The sequence below is a fragment of the Perca fluviatilis genome, chromosome 16 (genome assembly GCF_010015445.1).
Source record: "Perca fluviatilis chromosome 16, GENO_Pfluv_1.0, whole genome shotgun sequence".
Classification (NCBI taxonomy): domain Eukaryota; kingdom Metazoa; phylum Chordata; class Actinopteri; order Perciformes; family Percidae; genus Perca; species Perca fluviatilis.
In genome coordinates this window covers 26,224,272-26,236,961 of record NC_053127.1, presented here as the reverse complement: position 1 = coordinate 26,236,961, position 12,690 = coordinate 26,224,272, and the positions used below count along the sequence as shown (strand labels likewise).

At 38.5% G+C, this 12,690-nt stretch overlaps 1 protein-coding gene across 1 annotated transcript; it reads left to right on the top strand.

The window, feature by feature from the left end:
• The first annotated feature begins 767 nt into the window (after positions 1 to 767).
• On the top strand, positions 768 to 12,143 carry vamp2 (vesicle-associated membrane protein 2). Its single transcript, XM_039777601.1, has 5 exons — positions 768 to 1,129; positions 6,026 to 6,122; positions 6,412 to 6,570; positions 6,806 to 6,857; positions 7,098 to 12,143. Coding segments are annotated over exons 1-5 (327 nt in total). The 5' UTR covers positions 768 to 1,127; the 3' UTR covers positions 7,115 to 12,143.
• The last annotated feature ends 547 nt before the right edge of the window (positions 12,144 to 12,690 follow it).

Sequence of the window (12,690 nt, the reverse complement as noted above, 5' to 3'; positions counted from 1 at the left end):
TTAATCAATTTTAATAAATCAATTTAATGGAAATTTAATTCACACCAACAACTTAAGAACTATTAATTAACATGTGTATGTATTTCCTTATTGGCTTAGACAGATGTTTAGAGAGAAGGCTAAAAATATAAATATAAAAATATATTACGGGTCATCATATAGTATGAATCATCTATTTAGAAGAACACAATCTAAATCCATTGGGTTATTTTGGTATGATCCGTTTGCTTGTTTTACTTTGCTTGGGAAACTCCAGAACCTCCCTCGGGGAGCAGGAAGGGGGCCAAGGGACAAACTTAATGACACGTGCCTTAAAAGACCCTATTCCTCACATTCAGTATATCCGACTTACAGTAACATAAGCCTACCGAATGTAATGCAGATTAGTACCAGCCTGAAATAATAGTGACACACTGATCTTTAAACAAAAGGTTGGTAAAATGCTTTGAGGTGGGTTTACTCTCCACTACATCCCTATCCACATGTAGCCTACTATGAAAGCTAATCAGACACCTACTGCGAAGGCCGACACGCCCCCTTCGAGGAACGCCATTTTGTTGACACACAGACTTGGAATAAAAATAAGCTCCTTTACTGAAGCTTTAAACCCACGCGTGATCATGACATGTAATGCATGTAAAGGAAATATACGTGTGCCCCAATATCAGCATATATATAGATTAAAACAGCGGCGACCTGGGTGATAAATCGGTGTGTCTGAAAGATCCGGTCACCCATTTCAACATGAAACTCGCCGCGATTGACGTCACCGAGCCATCTTTGTCCACCTAATCCAGGCGGCTGTTTATTACACCTTCATTACTGCACGGACTCTTGACAGCGCCGGGCTCCAGTATTAGCCTGCAGGTGCCGCATCTCCGTACAGTATAATAGGGAGAGGAAAGCAGGTTTTTGTAGCGAGGGGACACATCTCAGTGGCAGATATACAAGCCAGTGCTCCTCCTAGGCTATATAGGCAGGGAAACGCCACAATAACCAACCAAAGGGTGCCAGAGGGTAGAGAGGAGCGCAGAAGGCAATCCACATCCATCTGCCAGCCACTTAGACCGCGCTAACATTTCCAGTCCGGATTTCAGCACAGCTGTCCAGCTAATACTACCAGGAAAATGTGAGTACACAATCGTTTAAAGCTCTTTTCTTTTTAAAATCCGGATAATGAATTCCAATTTCGTCCTCACGACTGATGTTGGCGTGCTATCTCGGATTAACGGTGTCTGAATATAGACTCGTGTGTGTCTTTTCCATCAAATACTGAGGTCATTTCACTGGAGTCACGTTAGTTAGTATATCATTGGTGTATATATTACTGCTTTTTGGATTTATTTTTTACAGAGCTTATTTCTCTGATAATATGACCCAAACGTAACTGTAGAGGCTAACGCGTCGGCCTAACCTTGGAGCAGACGGAGGGTTTATCGGGTTTAAAGACATTATTAACAGCCTTATTTCTGGCGTTTACACGGTGACGATAAACGAGCTCTGTGTTTATCGCGTGCCTCTTTTATTTAGTCGTCTGTTGCTTCTACCGGAGCCAGCACGCACGCATTTTTTTTTTCCAGTTTGGACTGGTTTGGTTTGAAAAGGACACCGTCTGTCCGATTACCCACAGGCTAATTAAAACCACATGAAGAAAACGTCGTATAAAATAAAGCCTTTTTTTGTCCTTATTGAACATGTACAGGCCTTCGTTTTGCGTCGCTGAACCACAGGTGACGATTAAGCTAATTCAAGAAACAGCAAGGACACCGTGTTGAACATTTAAAGCGTCGACATTATTCGACGAATACTCTACAGACCTTCTTATAGACGATGATATTATTAGCTCTGAAGTAGGCTTAGGCCTAGTTTACGTGATATTTGCAACCCACAGCGGGGGGTGGGGATAGCCTAGCCTTCTACTGAATGTCGTCGATTGTCGTGCGAGGGCGGACAGCTATATAACATATTTCACCATATTTCAGGCTGTGTGAGCCTTCAGGGGCAAATGAACCCTTTTAAATGTCCCTCTTCTTGTGCCTTATTTGCCCTTCCTGTGTTCGACTGATACAGATATATAAAGGGTAGGCTAAGGGACGATAGCCGTGACAACCTCGGCTGTCAGTTTTTGTATAGCAGGCAGTTAAAACATGGTGCCAACACACGACATGTCATTGAATTGGGGCGACATATTTGTTAACACTCCCTTTGTGGGCTGTATTAGTTACATTGTCACCAACATTTGGTTGTAATTGTTCATCCAAGTGTTTAAAATCCATTCCCCATGAGGAACCTCCCCGCCCTCGGTGTGTGTGGTAGGCTTCCAGTGTATTTACAGGCCGGTCGTGCTCGTCGGGAAACGTGATGTCTTACAGGACCTTATGTAGGCCTGGTGTGTCTGTGTATATACGGTCAGAAATGAAAGAAGTGAGTGCTCTGGGTCAGGTTCCAGTTCAGTGACATCTAACAGAATGGGATAGTGAGGCTGGGATCAGACGGTTCCTCGTCTGGGCTGCTGTGGCGCTGTCCAGTGCTGAAATGTCGCTCTCCAGTGCTCAAATTCAGACAGCATCACAGTGACCAAACAAACAGAATAGATTTTTTTTTTTTTTTAGTAGTAGCCTTGAAGATAGATAAAATCAAATGTAAAAGGATTTGATGATATTCTATTTATTTATCTATATGTCGACTTTTAGGATAAATAGGATAAGTGTTCCAATGAGTCATTTTCATTTCATCAGGGACCCCTGAAAACCTTGCACAGACCCTTCAATGTCGCAGGAGCCCTCTTTGGAAACCACATGGCGAGACTATTTTTATAAGCTCTGTCTTGAAAGAGGGTTGAATATATTTAGCTTTCATGGCACACCTGACATTGGCAGTGGACTGTAGAGAGACATATGTGAAACCTTACCAATCCAATATGTTAGGTTTTTATCAAATCAGGTTTTCTTTTTGTATTTTTAATCTTTGATTAAAAAGTGAATTCCTGTCAATCCTGTTCTTATGTTGTCCCTTATTAGGCTCTGGGAGTACTAGGGTGAAACTGAAGTATGTGTTCTCTGCATGTAGTTACATCCACACGCAAATTTATCAGCAATATAAGAAAATGTTTACTTAGCAGAGAGAGTTTTTGTCAAAAGGATGACATTTGTGGGTTTTTTATACAAGTGATATACTGTAGGTTCACCAGGTTACATTCCCCACCAATATGTGTTGACAGCATCAATGAAGCATGTAAAGACCAAATTCAGTTTATTATTTTTAATTAAAAAATGAAGATTATGCACTAACGTGGCACAGATTAGAAGTAGTGAGCCTACCTGTTTGTGGAGCTTGCGGTTTGCCCATCCATTGAACGCAGTAGGCTGTATGAACAGGATGTGGAGGCGGGGGAGAAATGTTGTCGCTGCACTAGCAACTCATGCTGGTTGACTTGGTTGGGGTGCCAGTTCAGAGGTGTTGATGGTGTGAACCGCTGCACACATTACACCTCTGTGGTGATACTTGTTGCTGGCAAGTGAAAAGAAGCATACAGTAATTACATAGATGTTATATACTGTAGTTTAATATTAGGCAGTATTCTCTATCCAACACAGCCTTTGGGGTGTAAATCACATGTTTTATCACAATACAATATTATATCGATTCTATGGACAATGATACAATATTTGCTGATATCACAAAGTCTGCCACGATACGATTTCGATTAGATTCAATTCAGGGGCCTGCGACCGATACAAGACGATACATAAGCCCATTTAGCACAATAAGTTACATTTTTATATATTTACAAAAAGCAACTAAAATATGATTTGACAATTTCATTACTAAGCTCTTCCAGACATTTCAATTAAAAACAAACTACTCTTTTTAATAAAAAGAATAAATTAAAGTGGGAATTTCCAAATAAAGGTGCATCTTATAGATGACGATATGTATCGATATTTTCACTTTGTATCGATAATATTGGATCGTTGAAGTTTGTAACGATACATCAATCAAAATCAATGTATTGTCACACCCCTAGTAAACACAGTAATTGTAGAATGATAACAACTCTCAATTTTTAAGCAATACAATATATATATATATATATATATATATATATATATATATATATATATATCTTTGTTTGAGACACATAATAATTCACTTTATACTAATAATAATTCACTATATATATATATATCCCACAGGTAGCCTTGGGTTTTTTACATTGGCAGTTTCTATTAGGGCTGGTTGTCAGCTGACAGAGACCACCAGCCCCTTTAGGCCAACTATTCAAAAGGATTTGTTGTTGTTACGGGAATAGTGTGTGTGAGCGTGTAAAGATGACCTTTATACAGAGTTTTGTCTCACACTGGTAGAGTAGATGAGGTAAGGTAACTTTGCCAGAAGATACTACAGCCTTGGTCAATTTCACTTTCTAATTTTAGAAACAGTTTCACTGTCTAATCGTACTGATTTCTCTGGATTGATAGACAGCAATACAGCGTGCTAAATTTAGCATGCTGTACTACTCAACACTGCATGCAATATTTAAGTAATTTAAGCCTTTTAAGCATTTTCCATTTGCTTATTTAATGTATCTGCTGCTATATCGAGTTGCAGAGTGTTTAAGATTTAATGTTCAGGGACTATGTTAAGACTTAATTGATATGGGCACATATTATTATTGGAGGTTAACTGATATTGGTAGGTTGAGAGAATCATATCTTATATCATATATCGTTTAAAATGATTTGAAATTGTTTTTGTGCCTGCTCTGTGTGGTTGTTGTGCATGCTGCATATTCTGCATCTCAATGATGAAATGCAGGGTACGATTTTCACTTTAGTGGAGTCTGTATCTTTTAAATTGACAGCATTTCAGACAAAAAAACATTAAAAGTGCATTTCTAGGATGCATTTTACTTTTTTAACATTTAAGAAGTATACCCTTTAGAATTAGGAGAATAATGCCTATTTGGTGAATCTGACACATTTTGATATTGTGTTTATTTAAGTAGGTAGTGGCTCAGCTGTTACATGATGTTGAGCTTTATGTTTTAGAGAACTCTTGGATCACTAATGATTTGTCTACATGAGATATACAGATTAGTCTATAGTTTTTGCTGTGTACCCCAAAGCTAACACTCAATACAGGTTTTTCATTATCCATCATGTAAGATTTACACAATCAACAACAGGGGCGTGATGGAACATAATTAGCAATACACGACATGACAAACCAATTTGACATTTGCAAAACCTTCAGTAGTTGATTCTCTTTGTAATAGAAGGTAATTATCTGGACTCTCCAGCACTAACATTTGGAAATGCTCATTTTTGGAACACAGTACATCTTCCAAATCCTACAAATTGGATGAGATGTACAATTCCATTCCAACATAAATTCTTGTTTGCACTCTTGCATCCTTTTTTTATACACAGCAAAGTGCCAGTAGTGTCTCTGTGACATTGTCATTATCTGTTAGCTCCAAGCACTGTTTAATTCACCTTACAATCTGTGAGCAATATACTAACTGAGTGTGTAAAAACAGCACATGGTCTCCCAAATAATATATTTGTAATCACCCCACAACAAATATTTGTCTTTTTTTGCTTTACCCCCTTCCTAAGATACGTAGGATTACAGATATAAAATATCATAGAGCAGGAGTGGGGCAAGGTACACATCTTTAATAGGACATGAGTGTAGTATATGACATATATAATCTGTATTCCAACATTACATCAGTTTACTCTAACAGGCAGGCAGAGTTAGACACATAATTAAGCATTGCAACAATGTAAATGTACTTTTCTGTAATTAGCTAGAAGACATTTGAAATATGGTTAAATATGAAAATGTATTAACTTTAATAACTGATAGCAGTCTTATTCTCTTATTTCTTCAATTATTTATTTTTCAAGCCAAACTATTGTCTACTTGATTTTTCTGTTTTGCAATCATTCTCAAAAAAGAAATCCTGTGATGTATGTGTATTTTGTATAAGAAATATTTGTATTTTTTCCATCATTAGGTCTGCCCCAGCCGGAGCCCCTGCAGATGGAGGGAATCAGCCCCCCAACCTCACCAGCAACCGTCGTCTGCAGCAGACACAGGCACAAGTGGATGAGGTGAGTGCACGCGTCTCTACAAACCCAAAGTCGTGTTGTCAGGCTCAGATGTAGACATTTACGGTTTTAGCATCATTCATTGGCCAATTACTGGTAACTTAATCTTCTCTGCTTGCACACATACAATACAAATTTCAAACATAAAACCATAATTTGACGTGAAACTTAATAAACAACATTTAATGATAATCCTTGTCCAGGTCCAGCTCCATCCTGTCCGGACCCTCACACAGAGTCGTTGTATCTTAATAGCTGATTTCACTACATTGCTTTGCGTGTCTTTCCCCAGGTGGTGGATATCATGCGTGTAAACGTGGATAAGGTCCTGGAGCGTGATCAGAAGCTGTCAGAACTGGACGATAGGGCTGACGCCCTGCAGGCTGGAGCCTCTCAGTTTGAGACCAGCGCTGCAAAACTGAAGAATAAATACTGGTGGAAGAATGCCAAGGTGAGGACATGCAGACGTGATTACTTGAAGAGCAAATACCTGTGTGTGTATAAAGGCAGCCTTAGAAGTCCCTGTTTGCAGACGAATGAAAAAAAAGAATGAATAACAATACGGATGGGAAATGGGAAATTTTGGTGTGATTCTTGTGCTTTTAAGAAGTTGCTTTACAATTACTGTAGTTGTGGTCAAATTTGACTGCTTTTCTAATGACTTTCTGAAAATCCACTGACTACAGATGATGATTATCCTGGGTGTGATATGCGTGATTGTCCTCATCGTCATTATTGGTAAGAATCCTTCAAACTTTTTTGTGCACATAGATTTTTCACTGTTATCTTAATGGACTTAATCAACTGTAAAAGCTGATTCTCATATTCTACACATAGATAATGTATAATATAAGGCATGTCCCTGAATGAAAAATGAACTTGAAATCTAGGAAAGTTGTTGACAAATTGTTGGTTTGATAACGTATGCATATTTTAAACATTATGAATGAGACTTTCCTTTTTCCTTTCTTTCTTCAGTGTACTTCAGCACCTAAGAAGAGTTGCTCCTACCCCAGTCTAATCCTTCCTTGCTACAGAAAAAAAACACCCTCAAATTGATTACAAAATTAACCATGATAATTCATTTATTATGTATATCTCCCGATTAGCCTCGATATAACACACCTAAACCTTCAGGGTCCCATGGCTCCCCCACTTCCACCACCTCGCCTCTGGACCCCTGTCAATATTTGTCCTGTGAGTGTGTGGCCCTGTCTCCTTTCTGGGTCCTCTTGGCTTTTCTAACCTGCCATACTGAGAACCAAACACTTGTGACGATGCAACAACAGAAAAGGAAACAAAGATTGGCGATAATTGTTACATAACTGATATATATAGTTCTTTGTAGAGTTTTATTCTGATATATACTGTTTTGTAGGTGTGTGTGCGCGTGTGTGTGTGTGTGTGCATTTTGTATTTTTTAATTTTTGTATTAATTTTACGTATGCTTCAGCGTTAACTACTGCCTATTAATCAAAGTGTGTATCTTGCATGTTATCATCATCTGTCCGCCCCCCTGCTTACTCTCTCTTTTCGGTGTATTTTTGCACAGTGGAGTTAGTCTCCATTTGACAATGGAAATACCATTTGATTTTTCGAGTTCATCTGTGTTACTCGTGTCCACTAAGAACGTCCAAAATAAGCCAGATAACTAAAACTTGTACTTAGAAAATATCATCAAGTTACAACAAAATGTAACTATGATGTAGACAAAACTTCTTCAGCTTTACTATAGCTCCAGATTTCTGTAACTTGATGCCATCAATGAGTCCAAGTCTTAGCTTCTTTGCTGGCTTTCTGAGAGAGTTAACGCTCACTGATATTGATCAAACATACAAATAATGCATGAATTGTCCAACTAATCCCTCGTGATCATCATTTCCCAGCCCTTTCCATCTGATCCTCCCAGTATCTGTGTCATTTCTATTTCTCCATTTCACTCTAATAACTTTCATCTTTAACATCTTAACCCCTCTTCTGTCTGTCGGCATGCTTGAACACCTCAATGTCTTCTGCTAATTTCTAAACTGCCATAGTACAGTTGGACCAATGTCTGTAGATGTTTCTTTTTTATTTAAATATTACGTAGTGTCTTATTTCGAAAACATTCCTTCATTGCAGTCTAGTGCAAATGGTCTTACCGTAGCACATATAAGTGTAAGTATCTTTAAAAAAAAAATACAGGCGACAAAACTTGTGTCAAAAACGTCGGTCATACAAACCATAGGAGAAAATAGTTATAGTTAATAGCTGTAAGGGATTAGACTTTCAATCTCAGTCCGAATTACTTTCTTTTGTAATAGGTGTGATGTTATCTTAACATTACACTTACAGTATACTGTGGAGATGTCATTAATGTCAAACTGTGGATATGGACTTGAAAAAAAAACAACAATTCTAATGCCAGGTGATAAAACGGGGCCATTGCGTGAATTGATTCATTTCCATAAAGCAAAGGTTAATTATTACTGGCCTGTTACCTACATGGATACTGAAAAGCCTTAGTCTCCAGTCACTTCTGTTAGTTACTGTAGAATAGTTCCAGTCAAACACACCCTCACACTTTTAGACTGTGTAGGGGGAGTGGCTGACTGCAGAGAAGGAATCTGTTTAAAATGCACAAACAACCTTGTTTTTGATGGCGCTGTCTGGCTGGTCAATAGCCTGGCCAAAGGAGATCCTCGTGCAGCAAAACCTCTCCACATGAAGAGCACATACAAAAAAGAGACAAGTCAGCCTTATTTGCTAATTCAGGAACATGGACAGAGGCTAATGAGGAAACTGTCAAATTCACAGTTGAGTTTTAGGTCAGCAACTTTGGGGTAGGCTCAGTAATTCACTGTCAAAAGTTAGCGACAAGAAACGTGAGAAGCAATTATTCAAAACATAGCACTCTTAAGAAGAGTGTTTTGCTAGCGCAGTGGTTCTGTCTCAGTGTTTCTCCCTATAGTTAAGGCCTTTTTTCTTTTTTAAATATAATAGATTCTATTTTTATTATAGTATATTTTTGTGTGAAACAGACAGGTAAAGAGGAAGTGTGCAATCAGTACTATTTGCTGCCACACAGCAGTAAGATCCTCTTTACCTCTGTCTGGTGTGTTTTTTGTAATTCAGCTCTGTGCGTTATACACTGCCAAGCAACAAGGGAGAGGCTTCTATTCTTATTGCAGTTATTTCTTTCATTGGTGCCCTAGCTGGTTTGGTCTTAAAACATTCTTTTACATGTTTCTGGCATCTACTCCTGTGTATACTACCCTTTTGGCTACTTTATGGACAGGAGAGCAGGGCAATATGATGCACTTGTTTTTTAACGCGCTGTCAAACTAAGGCCTTGTACACATGAACATGAGATGACATACACCTAAAAGTCCTTGATTTAAACTATTTTACTTTCAACTCTAGAAGGTCTTTATTTACAGAGTTTTACTTGTGCTAAATATAAGATCGGAATTTGTTGGAATTCAGTGATTCAGTGAAATCTGTGTCTCATGAAACGGACAATTTTTAAGTATGCAGGCCTGCATTAATAAATGCTGAACAGGAAGCAACTCAGCTTATGCTCTACTGCCACTAATGTCAATCCTACAATGTATACGTTTTGATTTTAGATCTTACAGTAGGCTACAGTCACTGAATAGATTTGAAGACCACAAAATCACCAACAATATTTCAAAAACAAGTGTGTGTAAAGCCTTAGTAGCTTTGTCTCTTTTCAACATTTTTATCTTTCCCACCAGCTGATCAGACCAACCTGCCCCCTGCCCCCCTTTGGAGAATCCTACAGTGTGTGTGTGTGTGTGTGTGTGTGTGTGTGTGTGCATGCGTGCGTGTGTTAGAATAGCTCTGTGTTGGGAATATCCCCGGTTTATCCTGACAGATTAGGCCGCTTAAATCTCAGAGTGAGGGCACGTTGTTTCCTTGACCACTACAAGCAGACAGGTTACAGATCTGCCGGCCAGTTCTATTAGGAAGGACCCTAACCTTAACAAGCCCTCTCCTCCCCGTCCCATGTTTTCCTCCAAACAGAGCAAAAGTAAACTGCAGAAGATTACCAAAGACCAGATTTCCATGCTTACGCTGCCAATTGCCATCAAAAACAAGCGGAGAGAAACAGGTTATCCAAACTATCCAAGTCGGTTTTAAATAGCTAATACCCTTACACTATTTATCCACAGATTACAGGACCTTTTAACTATTACACACTATTTATATAGTGTCAGTTTGGCTTTTAAGTGTGCCATTCTAACATATGCAAGTTAAACCAAAACATAACATGCTTCAAATCTCAAATACAGTCTGCCCCAACAATGCCTATCCAGGTCTGAAGAGCCTCTGATCTGTAACAGGTTTTTAGACACATAATCCTGTAACTAATAATAGCACAACTCTTCCTCTTTGTCTCCATAGTGCTGCCAAGTTCTAAAATGAAAATATACATGAACTAACTATAGCTATTTAAAATGAACCTAGAAAAACGTTATAAAAAATCTGCATTGTTTGGTGTTGTAATATGGGGGTGTTTTGGGGGGTAGGGGGTCCTATATCCTCAGGTTTAAGGTATTAGCAATTTCCCAAGTATATATGAGGACAAAACTATATTAGCAAGGTTTAGAATTGGGTTTTTGGCAATAGAAAATCATTATAGGGTTACAAATGTGGTCCTTTTAGCCATCGTGCAGGGGTTAACCACACAGTGGGCTGAAGTGAAATAACACTACTGATTGGGGTAGGGCTTCTGTGTTATCTATGAATCCAACTGTTGTGAGTGCTCAACCAATTTGGTCATGACAGTGAAAATGAAGTGAGTGCTCTCTTTTTCCGTTGCTTTACTGTCTGTATGAAAAGAAGTGCGTATATATTTTAACACCGTGGCACTTTTTTCTGTTGTGATTCATTCATTTTGGTGGGATGGGAACATGATTCGGTGGAGAATATTGTCTTATGTGTCAACCTCAAGAATTGTTCAGTGATCTCAACTTAACGCTGTGTTCAGGTCATTTGGGGGTGATCCAAAATGCAAGATGCCAACACGGAAAAAGTGTTCGGACCCTCTTCCAGGTTTGAATTATAACTTGTGAACTTGTTATTCAAACTTGGAAGGAAACGAGCAGAAAGAAAGAGACCGACAGAAGATCCAATCCTTCAACAAAGCATCATGTAATATGTATAGAGTGGGGAATGTTCCCCAACGTTTACCGTCACCCCCAAATGTGATGAATGCAGCAAAAGGAGGGAACCTTTTGAGTCTCTGAATGTTCACTGGATGGCTATAATTGTACAATATTCTACTTAATATATGTTTTATTTTCGAACCAAATATTGTGATTTTCTTTTGCATCAATTTAGTAATAACTCCAGATGTCACTGAATTGTTTGTATGTAAGCACTGATTGGTAAAGGTAAAGAAAATTGGAAGTTAATGGGGAAAAAGGAGTATTTTTACCTTCAATTGTCCAGAATGCTTAGAATGATTCTACAGTTTACATCAGATTGCCGTTTGTATCTACAAGATATATTTTTTGTTTAAATCCGTTTATTTTTGAGGAAAGATTTTGATTTCTCTTTGGGACTGGGGTTTCTGGGATGAAGGCCCATATTGCCCCTGGTCATCTGGCCTTACAGGAGGGACAGGACTGGAGGATCATGGGCAATGTGCTCAGTTTTATCTTACTTTTTTTTCCTTTTCCTTTGCTTTTATTTATTGATAGATTTATTGTGCTGTCATTTGGTATGGGATTAGAAACTAAACAAGGTTGACTCAACGTAAAGAAGAGGAGACTGAATGAAAACCTAAAGTACATAAAATAATTGTAGTGTAAATCTATCAATGTCTTATTATATTGATGAACATCATGAAATATATGTATATTGGAAAAACAGTATCTATGACAACTTGTACTTTTGTGTGTGCTTCACGTGCTTTGTGGGTGTGCAACAATGGGCGGATGCAATTTTGACCGCAATTCTGGGACCTTATCTGACCTGTATGAATAAGCATAAATTTATTATCAATACAAAGAGAAATCTCTTGCTTTAATTCATCCTTACTACATGCAAGTGTGTCTCAAAAGTACAAGGAGACCTGGAGCCATAAAAGGGCCCATTTCTGCATTCGTCCAGAGTCACTTCAGACTACAGATGCTGTTCTCCACATCCTGCCTTACACACACATACCACCATAAACATGCAGGCACACAAACGGTATGTTCCCTAAGTCCCATCTATCTCATCTGTCCAAACTATGATCCCCTCTCTCAAAGAGTATGAAAAACCATATGGTTGGAAGTCATGAAACAATCAAACGTAACTCTGATTATCATTGAAATCTATGAAGCATTCACATTTTTGTTCAATTCAATGGTGTATGTCAGCAACATGTGCTGCGCATGCAGGCTTTGCACACCACTGTATAACACTGCATATCTCACAGATTATTAAACCTCTGTTGTGGCTCATACATTACTTTTAGGGTTATAAATACTCTAGGGATAGGCTTTTTCCTAACATTTCCATCCATGCAGAATAATGGAGCGGTGCTTTTGTTCATTCCTCTGCTAGTCTTTCACTAGTA

What these genes read in the sequence shown, in the direction of transcription:
- vamp2 (XM_039777601.1), top strand. An exon ending in CACAGGCACAAGTGGATGAG is followed by an intron (nt 6,123 to 6,411) that starts GTGAGTGCACGC and finishes GTCTTTCCCCAG; the next exon opens with GTGGTGGATATCATGCGTGT. An exon ending in ACTGGTGGAAGAATGCCAAG is followed by an intron (nt 6,571 to 6,805) that starts GTGAGGACATGC and finishes CACTGACTACAG; the next exon opens with ATGATGATTATCCTGGGTGT.